This window comes from Aristolochia californica, unplaced genomic scaffold (genome assembly GCF_029961685.1).
Source record: "Aristolochia californica isolate CCGP_79_NKW_82.1479 unplaced genomic scaffold, dmAriCali1.0.hap1 SCAF_11, whole genome shotgun sequence".
NCBI lineage: Eukaryota > Viridiplantae > Streptophyta > Magnoliopsida > Piperales > Aristolochiaceae > Aristolochia > Aristolochia californica.
The window spans coordinates 35,060,984-35,085,656 of record NW_027181782.1 but is presented as its reverse complement, the minus strand read 5'-3'; the positions used below and the strand labels follow the sequence as shown (position 1 = coordinate 35,085,656).

Here is a 24,673-nt window from a genome sequence, read left to right as displayed (position 1 = left end):
TTATCTAAAAACAAAAACTTTTTCAAATAATTCCTATTTTTTATTTCAAACATTTATTTTTCAAATATGAAAATAATATAAAATCATATTATAAATTTAAAACATTAAAATAAATTAATTTAGTAATATAATTATTATAATTTAAATTAAAAAATAAATTATTATCGTGGGATTATGAATTATAGGAAAGAACTCAATTCTTCTATTTTGACTCAACTCTTTTAACTCGTCCTGAGTTGTAATCGGAAAACTGGATGATATCTATCATCTACCCGTAAAAAAAATAATAAAAAATAATAAAAAATAAAAAATAAAAAATAAAAACTCACTAGAGAGTGTCTACCCATATAAATTTTTGTGTAATTTTATTTTCCAAAATAAATAAAAATGAAAACCAAATTTAGAAATTTGATGTGACAAAAAAAAATACAAACAAAAAGGTACGATTTGGCCAACGCACAATTGGTGTGAGTCACCTTCGACAAAAACGTGCGCGTTTCTGTTCTCAACTTGCGTCTACACGTAGCGCACACAATCTTGTAGTCAATGGGATCACGCCACGTGGCTCAAGAGCAGACTCCCGCATGAAGGTATGTGCCAGACACGTAGTTCTACAAATCCGTCCAAATCAGTTCCATAGGTAAAATATATACGTATCGGATGTATCAGTTGATACGAAAATTCCGATATATATCGACCGATACATGATTTGAATTAATATAAAAGCTAACCTTAGTTTTTCCTTCATTTTTAACTTTCGCATAATTTAATTTTATTTAAAAGTAATAATAAAAAATTATAATAATTTTTTAAAATATTATATCTTAAAATTTATATTTTAATAAATATTATATTCCTATATTAAAGAGCCATTTAATTAAAAATATTTGTATTTAAAAAAGGTATTTAATATATTTAAATATTTTTAGAATAATAAATTTTAAAGAGTAAAAAGGTTATTATGGTTTTCCAATTCGTAATGGAATCAGATTTTGGACCGGGCGAGTCAACTTTTTTGTTCTAGTAAAATCCTTTCCGATTCGCCCGATTCTAGTCAAATACGAGTCGCAATAAGACTCAGTCCATCCAACTCGAATTTAAATTGGGGAACTGACAAGAAATAGAATAAATAACAACTCGTGATGTGGCAAATGTAAACAACCTGAAAGTGACGTCTCGGTTCTACCCTTTATCTGGCGACATATTCTCGTCATGTCCTTTAAGTGACCGTACCATTGGGCCCCACACTCCACGTGATTTACGTCTCATTTGACAAAAAATCTCAATTTAGGCCCTTTTCAGTAAATTCAACTCTTCTCTCGCTTTTTACGTTGCTTCGTTTTCTCTCCACACTCTCCTTCGTCTCCCCCGCCTTCCTCACTCCATTTCGCAATTCCTCCAGCCAAGGATTCCTCTCCGTCGTCTGCAATTTCTCCCTTTCTTCTCTAGTAAGTTTTTCGTATCTGATCACTGCTTCGGTGTCTTCTGTAATGGGATTCTGTAGACTCTGCTTTTTCTTTTTTGCTGTTTTTCGTTTACTATGTTGAAGTGAAAGTGTTGAAAGTGTTAAACCCTACTCTAGTGTACAATACTATGTTTCTCCTCTGAACTTTTTGGAGGCCTTTCGGTGGTATTTTCTTATTATTTTAGTATCGGTCACATGTGTCTCTGAATCTCATGATGACGTCAAACGGATCTCTGCGGTTTGATGTCGCCTCGGTTACCACCCCCTCGTTTTTTTCTCTCATCTTTTATAACACGGGCGAGCTGTAGCTGCTTTCGCGTATGTATCATTGATTTGCTCTCTGGTTTGAGCTTCTGGTGATGCGAGGGATCTTTTTCGTGATACTGGAGAGTCGGGTTTGAGCTACATTAAGGCCTAGGTGAATGTGTTTTTCAATTCTGTTTTGGTTTGTGATGTGGTGTTAAAGGTTTTCGTCAGCTGAAGCTTGTGTTCTCTTTTCTGGTTTTGCTGTCTTTTTGGAGATTCTTCTCTATTAGTTCTGTTTTCGCTTTATGGTGGAGCTGGTAAGCAGGTTCCATACGACTGGATCGTTATTGTGAGCAGATGGACTTCTGCGTTTTGCTTCCTGGCTCTATTTTCTGTCGGTAATCTTTCTTTGTCACTGTCCACGGATCTAGAGATCTACTGAAGTAGTTATGTAGCGTTTTATTTTTCCGTGATACTTCGTTCACATTTACTTGCATTACTAGATTGCCGGAGATTGACCAGGGAGTTGGTGGACTAGGAATTTAAACGCATTGCCGAGAAATGATAAAGTTCCTATATTGCTTCAATATTGTTGCCATCCATATGATTTAATAGTCTACTGTTTGCTAACATTGCTTGTTCGTTTTGCATGTTTGTACAATAGTGAAAACATCTGTTACATCATGATATTAGAGGGGGAACTTAGTTGCAAAAACGATGTAAGCAGGTACAAATCCTTTAGAGCAGAGAATGGAGAGGTTTGATCATCTCTGTCACAAGCTTGCCTCAAAGAAATTAGAATGCCAGTAAGACAGCTGCTGTGTCACCTGATGACAGGGTGACAAGGGCCAGACTTATTCGACGTTCTGATGGTCTAGACCTTCTGGATCCAATTACTTGTTGTCAGTGTGAATGGACTCTCAAAATTTGCCTATGTTAGGCATTTCTGTTCCATTAGTCGTAGCATTTGGAAATTTAAATGGAATTCGACGAAGTGTGCACAGTGACATTTGTGTTTCTTTCGATGGAAATTCTATTAAAGATAGTGGTAAGTTTAAAGAATGTTGGAGACATTTTTATGACAAAGGAAATTGTCTAATGGTGGGAAGCTCAATTTTTTTTGGCATTTCCGTGGTTCTCCTACCCAGTCACAGGATCCCTAAAATCCAATCTGGATAGCCCGAGTCTGTTTGAGTCTAGCAGGCCAAATTGAGGTGAGTCAGGTATGGGACACGAGCAAAACTGACCCTGAGTACTGACTCATCTTCTCCCAAATCTAGGTTTACCTGGTTGAGTTGTGAGTCAATTTGGTGAGTCACGACACCTTGGGTACTGCATTTGTTGAAGATGCAATGCTGGATTAAATAACTGTTCAACCTGTCTCATTCAGTTTCTTTTTTTCCACTAAAACGTAATGGTTTTTTACCTTTATTTAATCATGGTATATTTAATTCATTTTTTATTTTTTTACAAGCATTTAACTGATTCTGGTAAATTTGCTGGGTTACTGTAAATCTTTTTATGGAAAATGCTGCCTTATTATGATAGATTGACCATCTTAGTGCTTGTAATGAGAATCAACTTTGACAGTTGTGTTCTTTTCTAGTCTTGGGTACAATCCTTTTTGTTAGGCTACTAAAGTATAATGACTATCTCAAAATTTTGTACTTCTTATTGTATTTGTTTTCAGCTTGGTGCTGGATATACAACTTCTTAGTATGCTCTGGTGATTTTATTTCTTCTGTTCTGTTATTTTGTATTATACATGTGCTTGTGTCGAAGTCGAAGAATTTTGGGTCTTCAGATGGTTTTCATATGTGAATGTGGCTAGAGTCTTTTTGTGGTTGATGGTTTTCAATGAATGTAATATCAAGGTTTAATTACATGTCCAATAAATTTAAAGTTTGTGTTTGTATCTTGAGGCAATTGCACAGGGACATTGGTCTTTGTATTGATATGTCTGTGCTGCTCACAAATCTGCAACGTTTCCTGAGTTTTCTCAATTAATCTCTAATTGGGGGACCATCTTGAAACTAAGCCTCCTTTTTGGAGGACCCCCTTAATATCTTATTTTATCTCTTAAACAATTAAGTATATCCTACTCTGTCACTATTATTTGACTGTGAAATGTCTAAGCCACCTCATAGAATGCCCATCATAATACAGGTTGATCTTCACCATATTCGAATTAGTTTTTCTGATTATCTTCTGATACATTCAGGTTTTATGTCTTTTATATTTAAGATGCCTTTTGTTTTATTTATTTTTATTTTTTTATGATGGATGCTAAATTTAATGTTATTTTCAGATACACTAATCCATCATGTCGGACTTGGAAGCACCCTTGCGCCCAAAGAGAAAGAAGGTGTGGGTGGATTATTTTGTCCAGTTCCGTTGGATCATAGTCATCTTTGTGGTACTTCCCATTTCCTTCACCATCTACTTCCTCACCTACCTTGGGGATATCAGGTCTGTAAGCAAATCCTTCAAGCGTCGTCAAAAGGAACATGATGAGAATGCCAAGAAAGTTGTGAACCGCCTCAAAGAGAGAAACCCATCCAAAGATGGCCTTGTCTGTACAGCCAGGAAACCTTATATTGCTGTGGGCATGCGTATTGTTGACTACAAGCGTGCCAGGCATTTTGAAGTTGACCTTTCAGAATTCAGAAATATTATAGATATCGACAAGGAGAGAATGATTGCTAGAGTGGAGCCATTGGTTAACATGGGCCAGATTTCGAGAATGACAGTCCCTATGAATCTTTCACTTGCTGTGGTAGCGGAGCTTGATGATCTCACTGTTGGAGGTCTCATCAATGGATATGGAATTGAAGGAAGTTCACACCTTTATGGGCTTTTCTCAGATACAGTTGTTTCTTATGAAATTGTACTGGCAGATGGGCGTGTTGTTCGTGCAACAAGGGATAATGAGTACTCTGATCTGTTCTATGCAATACCGTGGTCGCAAGGAACACTTGGTCTCTTGGTGGCGGCAGAGATTAAGCTCATTCCAGTTAAGGAATACATGAGGCTGACATATAAACCTGTCAGGGGTACTCTTAAGGAGGTTGCGCAGGCATACATTGATTCTTTTGCACCCAGAGATGGGGATCAGGATAAAACCCTGATAAGGTTCCGGATTTTGTTGAGACGATGATTTACTCACCCACTGAAGCAGTTTGTATGACAGGAAGGTATGCTTCCAAGGAAGTAGCAAACCAGAAAGGCAATGTCATTAACAGTGTAGGCTGGTGGTTCAAACCATGGTTCTACCAGCATGCAGAAACTGCTCTCAAGAAGGGTGAGTTTGTTGAGTATAGTCCTACTAGGGAATATTATCACAGGCACACCAGGTGTTTGTACTGGGAAGGAAAACTCATCGTACCATTTGCTGATCAATGGTGGTTGAGGTGGACTTTGGGATGGATGATGCCTCCCAAGGTTTCATTGCTTAAGGCTACTCAAGGTGAGGCCATTAGGAACTACTACCATGAAATGCATGTGATTCAGGATATGCTGGTGCCTCTCCATAAGGTCGGTGATGCTCGGTGATGCTTTGGAATTCAGTCACCGTGAAATGGAGGTATGTTGTAATTTGGATGAACTGAACCTTTTTTTCAAAATTATGTTGACAGTGCTAAAACAAGGGAGCTAGATTTAGACAACTAGTGTAAAAAAGCACAGAGGTAGTTTAAGATGTCCTCTCAGTTTGAAATTAGTCTAGCAGTACTGTTAAAGCCTTGTTTGAGTTTTGTAGTAGTGTTGACTGACAACTACTTTTGTAACTAGCCAGATTAGGTTATGACTGGCCTATGTAATGGGTAGCCTAGTCTGCTAGCACAAACAGAGTTACTGTTTTGTTTATCTTCTCAGAGATCCATCATATGTCACTTCTATAGATCTATCCAATCTGGCTCTGTCCACACCGGTTGTACAAGCTTCCTGTGAAAACTATGGTGTGCCCTGAACCTGGATTTGAACATGCACACAGGCAGGGTGACACAGAATATGCCCAGATGTATACGGATGTGGGCATCTACTATACACCAGGACCAGTTTTTAGGGGTGAGGAATTTGATGGAGCAGAAGCTGTTCGCAAGATGGAGTCTTGGTTGATTGAGAACCATGGCTTCCAGCCGCAGTATGCAGTCTCAGAGTTAACTGAGAAGAACTTCTGGAGAATGTTCGATGCCTCCCTCCATGAGTTCTGCAGGAAGAAGTTTGGAGCTGTTGGGACTTTCATGAGTGTTTATTACAAGTCAAAGAAAGGACGGAAGACAGAGAAGGAGGTGCAAGAGGCAGAGCAAGCACACCTTGAGACAGCCTATGTAGAGACTGACCAGCCTGTTGACTGAAGCAATTCTAATTTGCACAATGTATGAGATGGGTCGAGACCGGGAATACTCTTTAGAGATTGCCTGCCTTGTTACTTGTTTTGCTTTCTTGTCGGTTTTAGACATCCGTAGTAATTTTAAGCTGTCTGTGTCTTGTTCTAAACTTAATGACTCGCATTAGTTTTGGTTCTTAGTGAGATTAAGCTGAAAAATTGATAGTGGTTTCTGTAGGCAAAGAGCAGTGAAATCTTCATGCTATGTTGAGCTGCTTGTTTCAGGTAAGGGTGTTTAAGCTCTTGCCTGTTTTCCTTGATTGGCTGTTTGCGAATGAGTTACGGTGCTTTTGCAGGTTTTAACAGCACTGAATTCCATATATACGATTCTCAGAAGAAATGTTGCTTTCATCTAAAGCGTCTAGGTAGTTTTGTGAGTGGGGAAAAATGCACCCAGATGAAAGCCAACTTCTGTGGGAAGCACTGGAGCAATTTCTTGGTTCAGAAGGTGAGAAATGATTCCAAGACTGTTAGTAGATGCTCTTTGTTTCCAAAAAGTGTATCGGTGATCATCACCCACTTTGTTTTATATGGTGGTGATTCCGGAGCAGGGAATAGGAGCGGAATTCCATGGTGTGGTCGAACCAGAGCGTGTCTCTCTGTTCTCGATTCCCTGTTCCACAGCAAACAAAAGAAAAAGTGAACAGTAAAGCGCAGAAGCGACATGGGACCTTGATCCAGGACCACACAAAGAGCTATATGCATGGTTATCACGTTCCGTTAGGCTGATCATAGAGGAGATCGCTCCACATCAAGAAGAAGAAAAATTAGACAAAAAACAAAATTTTCCAATGGGATCTCCATGGATTACAAGGAAACCAAAACAAGTTAAACCTCCGGCTACATTTTCAAAAAAAATAAAAAAAAAATTGCATGCCAAGATTCTCATGTAAGTTAATACCAATCTCGATGTCGATCACGTTCTCTGCCATAATCTCGACCTCTCTCGTGATTGTAGTCCCGATCCCGATCTCGATCCCTGTCCCTGTCTTTCCCACGTTCTCTCTCCCTTTCTCTGCTTCGGCTTCGGCGTCGCTCCCTCTCATGTCCATACCCATCTCTGTTCCTGCTACCATCTCTTTCTCCTTGCTCCCTTTCTCTATCTCTGTCTCTGCTTCTATCTCTACTGTCTCTCTCTGAAATGCCCACGAGCATTAGATATATCAGCAATTGTACGGCAAAAGTCTAGCACTAGTACTCTTGCCGCCAAATCAGTCCAATCCAACACGGTAAACAGAAGAAAGCATTTCTAGAAATGCTCAAGGAAACCAGGTAAACAAAAAAGACAGCCAAAAAAATTACCTTGTTCCTCTACTTCCCATCCTGCACGACCAGAACCAGGGAGTGCCTGCCCAGTTTCAGTTTGATGCATTTTAGCACGAAACTTCTTCTTGAGATTTCCAAATTCATCATATAACTCCCCATCATCCTTAAAAACACGAAATGTGTAAAGTAAATTAAATTAAATTAAAAAAAAAATCCTGCCGTTAGAAAGACAAATGCACAAAGATCCTACTTCCTCAGCCTCCTTCCTACGTCTTTTTGTTTCCTCCAACTCTTCTTCATCAAGTTCTTTGTATCCTCCAGCACGTCCTCCCCTGATAAATCCCAGTAGGTCACACAAATGAAATGACGGTGCATGAAACATGACATTGTAACTTCACAAACGAAAGAAATAAAATGCATTCCTTCATCATGCAGAAACTATATAAAAGTCAGTGAAACACATACAAACTGTTATCATCAAAATAAAGTATTTACAAATAAATACCACTTCAAAAGATTCTAACACACAATCTTACCTCACACCACCTTCATTATGACCAGGTTTATTGGTGTTACAAATATTGCATTTTGTGCGTTTTGCCCAGTTGATATTACCACACCTAAACCAACAGTGGCAACAATTAGTATAAAGCCTCCAACTACTATAAAGATAAACAACCAAAGCTTCATAAAAGTTAAATCTACTTGATTCATCTTTAACAACCTCAAAAGAGAATTTCTGTACATGAATCTTAATTAATAAAGCCTTTAAAAAATTGAAAAATTCCCAGGTACAAAAATGGAGAAGCTTGAAGATAACGACAGATGAAAACTGAGGCAACAGCTAGCAACTAATCAAACTGCATGGCAAAGATAATGATTTTATGGATTTCATATGCACTTCAAACGAAGAGAAGCTAACCAATGGAAATTTACTTCAGCTAAAATAAGATTAAACTCTCAATCTAGTTAAAAAAAAAACATAATATAAACAATACTGGAATGCAAGGTCGCAACCAATTATTAAACTTCACATAAAATTTTACATTTCCATTGAGCATAAGATATGTAGAATTCATTGATATCAGGAGCAGGAAAAATAATTTCTCTTTACATTTGACTTTTTTAAGCATGGAAATAAGAGCATAATGAGTTATTAAGATAGTGCTCATATTGAGAAGATGAAGTTGAAAAGCATCCTTACATGGGACAGGGCCAATCATTGGGACCAAAAAGTCCTGTCGGACCCCCAACTGGTGGACGACCACGGCCACCGGCATCACCGCCACCACGGCCCTTACCCCTACCAACAGATCCTCCACCACCGCCAGATGCACCAGTGGGGCGAGCAGATCCACAACGGTTGCAAACACCACGGAATGCAAAGTTTACATTGGTACAACTGATTGCAAAAGGATGAACGGAAATGAAAAATCCCCACTAACTTCATTAATAGTCATAAAAAAATATTAAAAGGCAAATGGGAAAGAGCTGCTCACCAATGTCACACTCACAGACCTTGTATTTGGACACAACCAGTCCCCATCTTGTTGCCAAGCTTTCCCTGAAGCATCGCCTCGTCCTCCACCTCTTCCTCCACCCCCATCACTCAAATCCGTAACATCTTCGTCTATTCCACCAAAATCATCAGTATGAGTCATGCCGGAGTTATACGAGGGGTCAGCTGAATCTTTGCTCTTTGACTCAGCTATGTAGACTCCAATAATGCTTCCATGGAAATCCTTGTTGTTGAACCATTCAACTGCAGCTGATGCTGCACATGGATCCTCATAGGTAACCGTTGCATCACCCTTTGGCTCATTGGTTACTTTGTCCCTATATAACCAAATTTTTGGTCGACCTGTTCTTTTGTCCTTCTACGAAGTTTGCAACAGAAAAAAAGAATGGAAAGGAGACCGTGAATATTTACTACTTAAAGTATGATTGGACTTATGCAGATTATAACTCTAACTGAACTAAGATGAAGTGTGGCTAAAAAATGGTACCTGCTAGGACCCCCTACCTTTAACAACCCTATGGTGCCAAAATATTCTGCCAGCATATTCTCATCAGTTCCTGGAGGCAAGTTACACACATAAACAGATCCAATTGCTGGACCCCCTCTTCCAGAAAGACTTGCCATGTCAATAGCCACACTATCGGTTCATACACTAAAAAAGAACAAAACTAGCATGAACCCGAGCAAAATTTCAAAGTATAGCCAAGAAAATAGCGTCATGCAACCTACAAAAAAAGGCATTAAAAACAAACAGATACCCATCAGATTCTAGAACGGCAGAATAACAGAGTAAAACGCATTTATTGTCCAATTTAAAATAGAAGATTAAAACCGAGCACACTTTACATGGCAATAGGATATAAGTACCCGTTGTCACCACTCAGCTAAAACTTTGCTAATTTCACTTTAGATTATCGACTACTCGCATATTTCTTCATTTATTATGTTTTGGTTCACCTTTCAGCTTAAAATTTTTCGACGCAGATTTCATACAATACTTAAATCAACTTTCAGCTTTAAACAGTGCAATTCCTTCACCATCTCGACATTAATAAACCATAATGAAAACGCAACAGAAAATCAATACCCAGCCTCTCCTAAAATAACATTATTCAGAATAAAAAGCAGAAGGAGCAAAAAACGATCAACAAATCATAATTTACGAAACCTCTAGATTCCTGAACCCAGAGACGGAAGTAAGCGTCCAAACCCTAACAATTTCCAGATCACCAGCGTGACAAACAATTCTAGTTCATCACATACCTCATCGATATAGACAGCCATTGGGCTATTTGGAGTCCCCAAACAACAAGAGCATATTAAGCCATTTCTCGCTAAAAAAAAACCAAACTAGGATTAAGAAAGAAGAAGAAGAAAAAACAAAAGCAAAACAAGAACAAAGCCGAAAACTCCGACTTACCTGAGTGCGAAAATGAAGAGACGAAGCCATAAGAGACCGAACGGCTGACGAATTCAGAAGGATTTACTCGCTTAGTAGGAGAAGAAGTGTGAGGTCGGTTCCTTGCCCTCTGCGTGTACATGACTTATTGATCATTATATAACTTCAGACATTACGAGAATACCCCTGAGTTATTCGGATTTTGGATAGAGAGAGGTCTACAACCGGAGGACCGTTAACTGGATCCGACCCGTGCTCACCCGGCCCCTAACATACATTAATAATAGAGTAACGATAATAACTAGCAAGTAAAAAATTGAAAAGATTAAAAATAATATAAATTCACTAGGTAAAAGATTCAAAGACCGGAGGTTTTCTATTCTAGTCCAATGAAATTTTGTCCTAGGTCCCGCTGAGGGATGTTTTATATCATTTTTTTCATTATAAAATTTACTTTTAACTGGTTTTTATGAATTTTTATATATATTTTTTATTTTTTAGTAATTTTTTTTCTTTTAACAATATATGAACAATAAAAATCATATAATTTTTTAGGTAAGATTTTCCGATCACGGGCGTGCATATAAAATTTTCTTGAATAAGTATTTGACAATTGATATTTTATTTTACCAAAAATTTATCTAGTAGTGTTTGAAATTGAGTATTTTACAGAAAATGCATAGAAATTTTTTAAAAATTTTCATATGATTTTCTAGTAAAGTACTAATATGATTTTATTTATAGAGTTCTCAAAGATGTGTATTCTAAGAAAAATATTTCTAACTTTTCTTGGGATAATAAATTTTTAACAAGGGCACCAACAACGCCTAAATACTTTAATCTAAAAATAGGATCCATTTGTGCCACTACAAAAAAATATATATATATTTTAAACTAATTTTTATTAAAAATAGACACAAAAATATCAATTTCCTCTTAAAAACAATAGAAAAATCAGTCTTTGTATAAAAACATACTAAAATAAAATAATTAATAAAAAAATACTTGAATGCTTCTTAATTTACTTTTTCTAACACACCTCCATACCACCTCAATAAAATCCACCTCAAATATAAACCCTAAACCTATACATCTGATTACAAACTCTCTCTGACTAAATAAACTTCTTTAGAATTTCTACCAACATTCGGAGTTCAATGATTCAACAACATTCAAAAAAATTATTTTCTTTTCTTTTCCTATTCTTTTTCAAAATTTGGACCAAGTTTGAGCCCAGAGAATCATATTTACAAGCACCATGTTTACTAACAACTACAAAACATCTGATCGTACTATCAATTATGCATCAAGAAATGCTGACTGAATCACTACGTTTAACAAAACTGCTTCACTTGGGTCCTGGCCACTTTGCCACACCTTGAAACCTCTGTCGAAGAAACCCACTTTATTCCATTTTTGGAGAGATCTCAAAGGGAAGGGGCCTTGCGTCTCACCATTTGGGTCCTTGTAAAACCATTCGTCATTCAGTACCATAGAAGTTTGCTTCTTCTCTTCAGCTGTTTCATCTTCATCAATATCAATTACCTGAGGTTCTTTGGGTTTTTCGATATCGGGAAGTTGTTCTTCATCGCTATCATGCAAATCGATTATATTTGACTCTTCCTTTTTCAAGGGCAAGCTTGATTCTGAAACAAATAGGCAAACAACATATGATCAAATGGAGGTAATGCATACAGAAGAATATACAAACTGCTAATAACGATATAGTCTGCACCAATTTGTTTGTTTTTTTCCATGTGTCATGGGAGAAGCAAGTTTTGGAGGCAGGATGTCCTATTGGTAACCCTGTATATTTGTATAATGATCGTGCAAACTGAAGTACAGTAAAGCCTTATGGACGCTAATAGAGTGAAGTTCAAGTCACTTCCAGTTAACCGTGCAACATAACACAAGTCATCATTCGTAACTGTGCACCATTACATAACTCACCATTGTAACTTTAAAACTTAGAAAATATACTGTCAAGAAAGCACTTGCGAGTGAAATGGTAGGAAAGGTTTCACATCACTTGAGCTTTGGAATCGACTCAAAACTGTAAGCAGAGATTGAGCAGGAAAGTGAAATAGAAATTTGACATTTATTCAATGAATACAAAAAACGACAAAGTGAACCATTCCAACCTTCATGTTCAGCTCTTCCAGCATCCTGATTTCCAACAGCTACATTTCCTGCTTTAACCAAAGAAAAAAAAAGAATAAACTATGTCATGAATTTTTAGAGGAAGAGAAAATTGCTTGGATACTATGCCCTATTAACACCAAATCCTGAATGAAAGATCTGCTAAACCTTTGTTAATTATACCCGCCCAAGTCGGAGAAGTCGAAGCACCAAGAGATTCTTCTAGTTTATCAGGGAGATTTGTTAATGCCAGCTCTGATGGCGGTACTGATGTCTCCACATTCTGACCACTTTCTGAAAGGAAAAGGTTGACACTAGAAAAAAAATCTATACAAAAAATATCCTATGTTTTCTGAAATACTAGGATTAAAGGATATATAAAAAAGTTTCAAGTACTTTCATAATTCCACAAATTTCAAAACGATAATATAGTTTAGCCAACTTTTCTACATGGCTAGGAAGTATTGGCATGATCAAGTGACATGTAGAAAAGTCAACTTTTTTTTTAAATGACAGAAAAATCAACTTCACGTGAGAAGTTGAGAATAACATCAATAAAAACTTAGCAAATGATATGCTGTTGCCCACCAGTAAAAATCTAAATCCTCTTACAGATCAACAACATCAGAAACACTTGAGAACAAAGACAAGTCATCCCCACACTGAGAATGGGAACACCTTCATTATTAACTGAGACAAGCATATATTACAAGAGGTAGCACAGTAATGCATGATGAGACAATCAGTACTGGAGAAAGGACTCATCCTCGTTCATGACAAGGCCCCAAAAGGGTGACAACGGGAAGATGATACGAGCTCTTGTGACAGATGCCTTCAAGCAAGCTCCACCAATTGACACACCATTGTCAGAAACAAGTTAACACTCTTCTCAAGCACCCAAATAGATCTGGAAAAGGAAATTCTACATTTCTTCTGATGATAAAATCCTTTTTTTTTTTTATGAAACATTGATGAGTTGTACATGTTGTTTCCTCTTAGATGTTGTCTCAATTCTGTTTTGGCAAAACCAGTATGTACCCTATTCTTTCAGTTTCCTAGTTGTTCCAGCAGCAGCTGAAGTTTCTAGTTTTTGTTTTGGAGCGGTTGGTTGCTAGCAAGATTAGTCTATGACATTGTCAAGGTTGCTGGCTTGTATCAAACCTGGTCAACCTCAAAGTTCTCAGTCAGTTCCCTTTGTGGGGATCCTCACATATATGTGTCAGTGATGGGAACCCTGGGATGAAATCCCTTTGAACCCACAAATTCAACGGAAATAAGACCCAGGACAGCCATGAAAACCAGGGATTGAAAGGGGAGACGACACGAGAAATCAAAAACCGAAATCTCTGATAAGTCTGCCTTCTTCGTCTCCAAGCTCCAATTCCGAATTTTTTGTTTCTTACATGCTGCCCGAGCAGCTACTCCCCCCCTCAAAAAGAAAACCCTAACCTGTCTAAGACCCACCAGAAGCTAGAAACGGGCCAAAGCAAGTTCAAGCCCAAAACAGAAATAAAAGTGACATAGGCTGCCCCAAAGAGCTACATAGCCCAATGCCTGCAGCCTAGAACATACAGAAAAATAGGCCCAAGCAGCTTGCACCAGTCTTTGCATTCTTCCTTTATCTTCTCGGCTCTGGACCCTGTAATCGGCCCATCTGGAACTACTAAGGGATCTCCAAGACCGGATCCACCATGGTGCCCATCATTCCTGGTATCAGATGATGGGCACCATCAGTCAGTCAATTCATGTCTTTATGAGTGTTAGGCTTCCAAAATTCCCACAGAATTCTTCAGATGTTTTTCATCACTTTAGAGCTATGCTTGCAGACCCACTACTTGACGAAGTAGGAGTGTGCCCAAATCCAGCTTGAGTTAAGTCAATTTAGTTTCTTTTTCACCCTTAAAAAGTGGGCAGTCCCCCCTTTGTGTTTGAGTGGTGACTCTTAACTCATCTAAGACTTAATTTTGATAGTGTATGGAGTCTAGTTGTTTGTCTAAGGGTGATGATTTTCTCTCTCATATTGTCTTTGTTCAAGCTGTTTTTTTTTGTCACGGATCCCCAGCTTGAGGGGAGAAGTACAAAATACTATAGTACTGGTGAAGCCTACAGTGATATCCATTCAAGCTTGCCAAGTTTGCCAAAAGTGGAAGTGAAGAGTTGATCAAGTTGCTAACCAAAGTCCAATTTTTTCGGGTGAAATGGAGAATAAACAACTGGTCTATCAGCATGAAGTGAGCCGATTGAAGACAAAAGAAAATGTTTCTCGCAAGATGAAGTCACAACCTCCAGCTTGAGGGGAGTATGAAAGAAGCTGATTTTTTGGAGTGTAAGGCGAGTTTCATGGAGTTAGAAGTCTCACAAGTGGAAGTTGCTTAAAGAAGGAAAGTCAAGGAAGGATGGAAGGAAGAGAAAAATCTACAAGATTTTCTCCAAGTTATAATTTTATTTTTTATCTCTTAATGTCTTATTTTTAATAAGTTTAATATGGGTGTAGTTGGGATATAGGTAGTTTAGCTTGAGTTTGATTCTAAGTGTAATAAGTGCTTATAAATAGAATGTTTAAGAGAGGAAACTACATGTTCTCTCTTGCCTTTCCTAAATCCACGTCTTCGCTCCGCTCGTACACTCTTTTCAAAAAGCTCACATGAATGCTATTTAATTTATAAATGAGGAAGAGGGTTCTCTAAACCCTTATCTCTCAACACTTTTCTCCTGAAAATTTCCACACAATTAATTGGCAAAATCAAAGCAATGCAACAAATTCAGTAGAAGAAAATAATTTCACAAGAAAAATTTCCTAAAGAATTATCCATAACCATAATAAAGAATAACAATTAGGCAATTGAGATTTGGGGAATCTTTACCTTCAACCTGTTGATCCTTCACATTGTACAAATTTATTTTACCTGATAAACCCAAAATAATGGAGTTATGAATAATTTTATCAATTGGTCAACACCCAAGAAGCAGGCTGAATTGAGATATATCTTTCACAAGAACAATTTCCAAAATAATTACATCAAACAAAAAATCAAGAATGACTACATAACCAAAATTTCAGGAAACTTTACCTTAAACATATACAGCTTTTTATTGGGTAAATCTTTTTACACGATAAACTAAATAATGTATTACTTGAAACAGACACACACAGACAAAAACACACTACATGATTCAAAGCGCATATTATAAATTATTTATATGTCCCGATGCAAGAAATTGTAGGCCATGGTGGTCTAAATCAAGGCACCAAAACCAAAATTTCAAGCTAGAAGAATTTAATTGAGTTAAAGATAGATTCAGAAGATAAAACTTTTTAGGCAAACATACTTTACAACCGAGATTTGTCAGATGTTGTAGACTGAGAAACTTTAAATGCAGCATTTTCAGTAAAATAGAAAAAGTGCACTTGAACCTTTTGATCGCCCTTTCTTTCTAGGTTTCTGAATTGACAAGGCCTCAGTGCCTGACATTCACAAATTCAAAAATCAGGCAAAAAAATATAGAACAATACTAGCATCAATAAAAGAGTTTCTATCTTCTATATACCTTCATCTTCTCCTTCATCCACCTCATTGGAAGCATTTTCGTTCCCTGCTAAACATGAATGTTTAGTTGACGAATAAAAAGGTCTACTTCCAACTGCAATCAGGATTTTGATTTTTAACAAAATAACAATTTTATGGCACAAACTTAATCTTCCTCAGAACTTCTGATACATCATAAGAACAACTTCTTCCACACGCCAAACACAACCAGTTTAAAATTGAAACTAATTATTTTCCTTGAAAAAGCAATAATGACTATGGGCACAGGAAAGGAGAGGGGGAAGATTATCGGTGTGTGTGTGATTAATATTCACCAAAATAAGGGAGAAAAGTTACTTACAAAGGTTAAACTAATAACTAATAATGATAAACAAAACAAAGCACAAGTTTGAGTTTTGCATACCTTCGTTTACTCCATCTACATCTTCAGGTTGACATGTGGTACCATGACATTCTATTTCAGTATCAGGAATTACTTTTGGGAGCTCCTTTAACCGCCTAGATCTCTCTTCCTGATTTTCGAGCAACTCCTTTGATTCCATGTATTCATTTAGTGTATATAACAGGTCAAGGGTCCAAAGGCTATTAAAACATCATAAACCAACCAGAGAGGGGATGCTAACCTTTTCTAGAGGAGCCAACAAGTTCACTTAATTGACAAGAGTCAAGAGTTTGAAACATGTTGCTTGAAAACACCCAAACAGGCTGGTCTAACCCCCGGGAAAAAAATACTGAATAGTCAGATATTGGTCAATTTAAACCTAAAATACTTCAACTTTATCTTTTCCAGTAAAAGAGAGAAAGCCATGGCAAAGTTCCTGGATCCCTTCTTTTACATAGCATAATCTGCTCAGCTCACTGTTTTTCCTAGCACTGACTGAGACTCCATGAGGAGAATTTCCACCAGATTGTTGTTGTCCGAAAAGTCTGAAACTTGTTTCTGGGAGGTGGTTGAATATCCCATGCCTAAACTAAATGGCATCAAAGTCACTTCCAAATAGTCAGTGTCTCAAGAAGCAGGCTGATCAGCAACTTCTCCTAGAAGCTGTTCCTCCCAGAGTTTCTGATCAGTCCATAAACCGTGGACAAAGACCAGTAAGTGCCATCAGATTTTGCTCTGAATTTTACCATAAGGGCAGACGCCCCTTTCTGGGCTGTGACCATCTCAATCAGATTCATATTCCATAGTACAGTGATACCACCATATGACTTGTTCCAGGAATATAATAATCTAGTTCTTATGCTACATTTAAAAAATTGCTCCGCACAAAATTTTGCATCAGATAGGAGTTTCAAGTTAAATTATAAGCATATTTCTTGTCAGTGTTAGTTTCTATGATAAAGTCTTACTCTAAGTCGCTTTATAATTCGAAGTCCAACCAGCTAGAAAGTTCAAGTATATAAGCTGTTCTTCTTTTTTGAATCTTGAACCCTATACCCTGGTGAGACTAAACCAAAGACCTCAAATTGGAACCCCTTGCGTGCCCATAATGCCAAAGACCCAAACCACAAAGTATATTTAGTTTAAGAGTCCTGCTTATTCTATATATATGAGTGTTTTAGAACTCCTCTTTGCACAGAAACGTTTACTATAATCAATCAATTTGATGAGGTTGACTAGTCACTAACATCAGTTCAACAATTTAACATTTTTCTTTCTTGTTCTCCCTCACATTTTCCCCTCAAAGTTTCACGGGTTCTCTTACACTTCAATATGTAATACCATCAAATGGCATCAAAACTAAGATAAAAGGATATTCTCTGCGCCACCCCTTTTCATTTGCTCGATCGATCAAATGTTTCAGCCTCACCAGCTCCAGTTCAATCCACTGAGGATCACACAAAGTCCACAAAAGAGTAAAAGAGTAAAAGAGCAAAAGCTATAAGCTATATAGTAGACCAATTAACAAATCAATAAAATGAAGAAATAAATCAATCCACTAAATAGTACCTAAAATCTTGACTGTGAGAAACATTTCTAAGTTTATTTATACAAGCCAGCAAGACTCCAAAAGTATAATTGAGGCTATGTATGAAGTAATTCAGATGGTCTCTGAATAGAAAAGTCAACTTTGTTTTTAGAAGCCTCTTCAGCAGTTTTTTTTTTCTATTAAAAACTAGAGAGATAGAAAAAGAAAACAATAAGATCCAAAAGAGGAAAATAAGACATAGGAAAGCAACATATATACCACAGCCAGAAAAAGGATATTATTTAGGAGGAAACGACATTCTAAAATTTGCCTACCACTATTATCATATGTATTAAGGATTTCTAGAATGACTAGAACTTACCAATCTTTTCCTTTTGACTGGTATAACTAGTAATTAGTTACAGAAAGAGAAATCTAAATGAAATTAGTTAATTGCTTCTTTCACCGAACTCCTATTTCCACAGATAACATTTTTTGTTGCCAGAGTGCTCTATAGAGATTACACGAACAAGTATGAAAAATGAAACATCAAGATGATTTAAAAAATAACACTGACATCTTTTTGAACATCTCAAGTTGATAAAAAGAATAAATAACAGTACGACTTTTTCCACGAGTACAAAGAAATGGGTTTAGGGCTTAGGGTTCAGTCAGACAAGCACTCGGAAATTATCTTTCGCACTTATTTGCAATTGACACATACATGATTAGTTATATCCTCGTGGAGACTTCTAGCCTTTTCATCAACCAACCCCTGCCACATGACAACTGCCAAAAATCAGCCGCAAACTATGAAAAACCCAAGATGCATGCATACACTTGTGTAGTCATGTTGAAAAGAAGTTAGTTAGGGACTATGTATCTTGAAAGTCTGATACCATAAAACAATCCGAGAGTCTGATCCATCTACCAAATAAAAACAGTGTAACAGCAAAACGCTTACTTCAAATTTAGCCAATAGATGGAAAACTGCAATTCAGGCCCTCAGAGTTTAATATCGTAAGACTTAAAAGACCTTTCTTTTCCTGGATCTACTACTTACTATTATTTCTCCTCTTGACAGCACATTTATTGGAGAAACATGCCAGGGAGAAAATAAATACCACTTTAGGCCTCTCAAGAAGGCCATCATTCACACTCTGGCGCAAGTTCTCACATTCTTCCTGAAAATAACATAATGAGCAAACATAAGCTGACCATACACGAGGAAAAACATTGAAATATAGAAGAAAAGTATAAAAAACTTTGGCTTCATTCTCTGATTTCAGACAAAACTCTGGTTGACCTTCAGTTCCATCATCAGTAAGCAATTAATGCGATTAGTCTGCTGGTTCATGTCCAAAGCTTTATCACAAGAAAACATTCTTTTCTTTTTAGCTTTTTTAAAAAAAAAGAAAAACCGTCCATTTTTTTGCTTACCACTAATAAATCATCATCAGAAATCATAGAAATTGGGACATCCTTCACCATATCTGCAGAGAGTAAAACCCGCAAAGCAATGTCCGTAGTAACATCGTGGATCTTATAAGGTTCAGAAACTCTTCCAACACCTGAGATGAAACTTTATCATTAGAATGAAATGCTCTCTCTTGTTGTCTTACAGAGAGGAAGGAAGGAGAGAGATAGAGCTAACATAATTCTCTAAAAGAAGAGGACAACCTAAGAAACCAACCTGTAACTTGCATCAGCTGGAAAGTCTTTTTTGTCACAGAAGAATCATTTGGCTCGGGTTTGACCCTCACATAACCGCCAACCACCTTATCTGTAAAGATCTCAGGGTTTTTCAGAAGTCTCACAACTAAACTTCTTTTCAAGTAAATTAATTTGATATTTTCCATCACAATAGAAGCATAAGAGTTTTTGTATAACTCTACAGCCTTCTCGTTGAAACTTTGCAGCTCGAATTTGTTCTGTTTCAACTTGGATTTCAACCTTTTGCAGCTGTCCAAGAGACTTTCATCATCAGAACCACATAAATATTCCTCCTCTGACATCTGATTTTCAACAAAGTGGGACTCCAAATAGTCTGATATTTTATTACGATTCACCACTTTTCTTCGGAAAAGGGGCTGCAGCCTTTCATCACATGCAACCTTCCTTTTCTTACCCTCACAAGTCAGCTTATTCTCTCGAATATAGTCCATCACAATGTCATAAACATCTGACTCTGGGATTGGTTCATCCACTTCTTTACCAAGTGATGTGAGGAAATTCAGAAGCACCTTTGACCCCCACCCAATGAACTCTGTTTTTCTAGATGGGACCCTTTTTAGGTACTTTTTCATCTGGTTTGATCTTCCCAGTGTCTTATCTGGGTGTGGAAACATCATGTCATCCTCCATATAGTCAATATCAGACATTAGCTCGTCCTTATCTTTGAGAAATTTTTTTCTAGAAAGCCCCAATTTTCTTCCTTTCTTCAGGAAGACATTAGCTTTTTGGATATCTTCAGGGCATAAGTTTTCTTTTAGTTTTACTATTTCCCAGTACTCCTTGAATAAGAACTCATATGTTTCTCTGTCTGAGAAATCTACCTTTCCCTGTCAAAATTGAGAACGATTAGAGCCCCCAGATGGACAATAAAAGCAATTTCTGCAAGCTCAGACAATCGAGAATAGATCCAGAACCATGATATTTTTGGCCAAAAAGGATTATTAAGAGCCTGGATATCGCTGAGAAGAAAATCCCACCAGTTGAGCACCAGCATAGATGAACAATGCAATAAAAATACATATCTGAATAGAAAAAAAAAAGAAAAGAAAGTCTAAATACACCATATAGTTTCTGGTGTTACTTTTGTTAAAAGCAGCTCCAATAAACACTAGGAGGTGATACTATATATTACCTTCAAAATCATCATTTCAACATTATATATATATTACCTTCAACATGGTGAGGATTATTTACACATAAACACTAACATTATACTGACTCCACAATATACTATATTAAATTTTACAAAACAAACATGTATACAATTGAGAGAGAAGAAGAAATTAAGACAAAGAGGACCCATGGAGCAATTATCTGCATGCAATTGATTTTTTTTAAGCCACACAACTAAGTTACATAATCTGGATCTTCAAAAGATGATACAGATTGGGGCTCAACCATCCAAGAGATAGATTTAGAAAAAGACAGAAAATATTTAATATAAATTGCTGTTGGTTATGTTATTGCTTACATATATTATCCCAAGAATGCAACTTCACCTAGGTCATTCATTCACATTTCAAGTTTCAGACAGGTTCAGATTACATGAATTTGTTGCGAGACATGCAAAAACTAATAATTCAAAAAAGAATTTTCCACAGATGCCAGCAGGCGATATGCCTCTCTCCCCCCCAGAACATGTACAAAAGTTTGAAATTGGTGATAATTTTTTCTTACATGTATAAATATACACGCATGAAAAATGAAAAGAGAGAGGGAGAGAGAGAGAGAGAGAACACATACGCCATCTGAATCTTCATCTCGATTGTCTTCTATCAATAGTGCAAGAGTTAAGCAGTTATTGCAGAAGCCCTTCTCCCCTTTGACAGTCACAAATTCAGCTTCTTTCAGACATGCACGACATACTGAATTAGGACAGCAAAAGCATTTGAACTTCGAGTTTTTGTGGCAAATGAAACATGAGTGCCAACCTATTCCACAGAAGATCGACCATTAGCTCATAATTCAACATAAAAAAGAAAGTAGAGAGAGAGAGAGAGTCATCAACAAAATCAAATGTTGATGACTCAAACCTATGTCTAACCCAACCAAGAATTAGTACAAAAACACTTATTGAAGCATTTTTTCAAAGGAATTATTTTTAAGGGCCAAAAGCAACCTTCAGTACACCCAAAATTTCCTTATAAAAGTCACACTATTTACAAGAATGTCATTTACTTCGTTGTATTTACAACGACACCACTATCTCCATTATATCATCTCTGTTGTTAGAGCATCCTTGGTCAAGCCTTTCTGTAGTCTTCTGTGATGTAATAAACCCCAAAAGAAGACGTGGGAATAGAACTCGTAAATCACTCAAACACACAGAAGGCTATCTATTGGTGGAAAGCTTTATTGGATATATAGAGTAAAGAAACTTATTGACATCTCAGCGGCAAGAGGACCACTTCCTATCGAAAGGAAGAAGAAGGAGAAAGAAAAAGAACAAGAACTTTAAAGAAAAGAATGCCAAAAAGAGCTTACTGCAAACCCATGGATCATTTTCCTTCAGGTGTGAGGGATCCTGTCCTACACATTCGGGATGGTAAGCTTTGAGGCAATGCCTAAAAGAACAAGACAACATAAATTGATTACTAATCGAAGATGTCAGTGAAGATGCAAAACCAACATCGCCAACCAAATTTTACAAATATTGAACCAATTCAAGTACAAGAAAAAGATGATTGTTGTTGTTCCAAGCACTTGAAAATTTAAATAAATAAGCATAAGAGATTAGCATTAAAATTAAAGTTACAGCAGTATGTCCTAGTTGCTACTATCCATGATTTGGAGATAGAAATTTATAGGAGGTGGTAAGAAGGCACCTAGGTAATACGACCCATAGAGTTGCGGCAAAATGTATGCAACCAAATAGTACTCAATACATGTACATTAAACGTCACAGAGAAAAGGTACTGAAGAGATGTGTATACAAAGTCAAGACATTCATATCTAATGTCAAACAATTAATAAATCTCCCCGACACATATCTGCCCCTCAAAAAATTCAAACAAGAAAAAGACCACTTCAGGTTAAGGCATGCCAACTCCAATTTATTCGGGAAAAAACCCAATGGTGATTAAGGGATGTCTAAATCATTAAGTTTGAGATTTAAAAGAGAAGAAAAAGCACAATTTAACTACTTTATCATCAAGAGTAATCAGTAAACAGAGAAGTCTCGCACTGGCATCACTCAATCCACAGTTCTGTACCATATGGTGTTGCATATGGATTCTGTTCTCAAGATTCTTCACATCCAATCAAAATGTGTGCCAGACCTTGAGAACAGGAGGAAACTCAGAACCCAGTCCAACAGAAAAGATCAGAAACGTGTTGGTTCATATTTGACGTCAATGTAGAAAACTGAAAAACAACAAACAATTTTTTCCCTTCCTGAAATATTCATTGGGTTAAGAAGGGACTGCGTGCAATCCACATCAAAATAAGTGAAACAAAAATAAACCACTAATTTCAAGAAGCAGCTGTTTGGCACGACCCTCCACTTGTATTGAGAAGACAGATGCCTGACAGACTCATAAAGAGAAGAGATGTCCACTAGAATAAAGAGATGAAAGGAAAGTATAAAAAAAATTAAAAAAAGGAAAATTGCACAAAATAATAGTTACAGTAATTACAGTGATACCAATAATAACAATAATTAATCATAATAATCAGTAATATTAAACACTGCTTTATAGGACACTGCATGCAGAGAAAACCACGGTAGGATTCAATTGCCACACATTTCGTGCAGACCATGAAACAAACAATTATTCAGCTAACTAGTAGTGAATAACGATGAAAATAATAGACAATAAGTAACTACACAACAACATAAAGAAACGGAAAATCCCTTGCAAACAAATCAACTTCCAAAATGCGAGAAACTCAAAATAAAAAACCATCTCAAAAATGATATTGACAACTCACTCGTGCTCACAGACAAGAAGCAACCCCCCATCTTTGCAGATGAAGCACAAATCCTCTGCAATTTCTTCTTTCATCATCATTTCCCAGAAATTTCTCTCTCAAAACCTCTTTAACTTCATAAATAGTAAACAAAAGCAAAAGATTTTCCTCCACGAAAATGCACCCAGAATATCCACGTTAACTACCAAAAAGAAAAGAACGAGAAAGTGTGCATCTTTGCAGCTTTCATGAAGAACTGAAGGAAAACTAAAGTCGTGCCTCTTCCAGAATCAGGATGGACAGAACACTCCATTAGACTTGTCAGTAAGTTTTTAAAAAGAACACGACATGAGAGTGATATATGGGACGAACTAGCATTGTTTCAAAAACAAAAACTAAGCAGAGGAAAGAAAAGTCCGGCAGAAATTGGCTAAAAGTAAACATTTCCCCAACAACTAGCAAAATGTAGTAGTGAAAAGAAAACTAGTGAAGTGATTAAATTCTTTGGCGTTAAGTTAAGAATCTCTGAGAAATGCTAGGAAAAGACAGCTGCATTGTGGGGCAAGCAACACAAGGGCCGAGGAAGAGAAACTGGGAAAAGATTTGGTAGCCCGCAGAACTTTCTCAAATGGTGGTCCTAGGTAGACTGTAGTGCATATAAGCTAATCGAATGGTTCATATATTACATCAACAAAGACAAATAAAATCGGAAAAGACAATGAGACACCACAGGAGACGAAGAATGGCAAAAAGTTGAGAAAAAAATGGGCCTTTTCCGGCCCGGAGCAATCGTACCTGCCTGTCGTCCTTCTTCTTCCTCTGCTGGCGGCAGGCCGCTGGCTTCGGGTTGTGTTTTTTTTCTTTTCTTTTTGTATCTTGCTGGAGGGGTTAAGAAATCCTTGGCTTCGATTTCTAAATTTCTCTTATATCAGAGACGCGCCCTAAAGATAAGTATAGTGCATATATATAAATTAGAACTGTTTCGGAAATTTGTAATTGATTTTTTTATAAAATCACTTTTATTAAGATAAAAACTGAAAAATGCAATCCCAACATCAACAAACTAAACAAAAAAATGCAATAAAGAGAAACAAGTTGTCATTAGAAGACCCATCTCTGTAAGAGAGTCAGAAATGTTAGCTTGATAAGGA

The 24,673-nt window shown here is 36.9% G+C and overlaps 3 protein-coding genes across 9 annotated transcripts; 1 reads left to right on the top strand and 2 right to left on the bottom strand.

Annotated features, from left to right (window-relative positions):
- The first annotated feature begins 1,363 nt into the window (after positions 1-1,363).
- On the top strand, positions 1,364-6,270 carry LOC137945002 (delta(24)-sterol reductase). The gene is given in 5 exon segments (XM_068790857.1): positions 1,364-1,448; positions 4,020-4,835; positions 4,838-5,257; positions 5,259-5,294; positions 5,611-6,270. Coding segments are annotated over 4 exon segments (1,713 nt in total). The 5' UTR covers positions 1,364-1,448; positions 4,020-4,034; the 3' UTR covers positions 6,067-6,270.
- A 579-nt stretch (positions 6,271-6,849) lies between these two features.
- On the bottom strand, positions 6,850-10,397 carry LOC137945003 (transcription initiation factor TFIID subunit 15-like). The gene is made up of 9 exons (XM_068790858.1): positions 10,304-10,397; positions 10,147-10,217; positions 9,388-9,608; positions 8,883-9,241; positions 8,569-8,766; positions 7,901-7,984; positions 7,615-7,696; positions 7,401-7,527; positions 6,850-7,234 (listed from the first exon to the last, which is right to left on the bottom strand). The coding sequence occupies exons 3-9, from the start codon at positions 9,505-9,507 to the stop codon at positions 6,993-6,995; spliced, it is 1,212 nt and encodes a 403-aa protein (XP_068646959.1). The 5' UTR covers positions 9,508-9,608; positions 10,147-10,217; positions 10,304-10,397; the 3' UTR covers positions 6,850-6,992.
- A 902-nt stretch (positions 10,398-11,299) lies between these two features.
- Positions 11,300-24,053, bottom strand: LOC137945001 (uncharacterized protein At5g08430-like). Of its 7 annotated transcripts, none has more exons than XM_068790854.1 (16): positions 23,544-24,052; positions 22,098-22,177; positions 21,357-21,544; positions 19,573-20,440; positions 19,320-19,450; positions 19,004-19,063; positions 18,604-18,654; positions 17,728-17,798; positions 16,373-16,524; positions 15,971-16,015; positions 15,837-15,887; positions 15,286-15,327; positions 12,590-12,715; positions 12,424-12,474; positions 11,828-11,928; positions 11,300-11,746 (listed from the first exon to the last, which is right to left on the bottom strand). In XM_068790854.1, exons 1-16 carry the CDS (start codon positions 23,621-23,623, stop codon positions 11,582-11,584), a joined length of 2,262 nt encoding a protein of 753 aa, XP_068646955.1. In that variant the 5' UTR covers positions 23,624-24,052; the 3' UTR covers positions 11,300-11,581. The 7 variants fall into 7 exon arrangements, with proteins under 7 accessions (XP_068646955.1, XP_068646950.1, XP_068646951.1 ...); XM_068790855.1 differs by lacking the exon at positions 11,300-11,746 and adding an exon at positions 12,233-12,335 and having other exon boundaries at positions 11,841-11,928; positions 23,544-24,053; XM_068790856.1 differs by lacking the exon at positions 11,300-11,746 and adding an exon at positions 12,233-12,335 and having other exon boundaries at positions 11,841-11,928; positions 12,424-12,471; positions 12,605-12,715; positions 23,544-24,053.
- Positions 24,054-24,673: the final 620 nt, after the last annotated feature.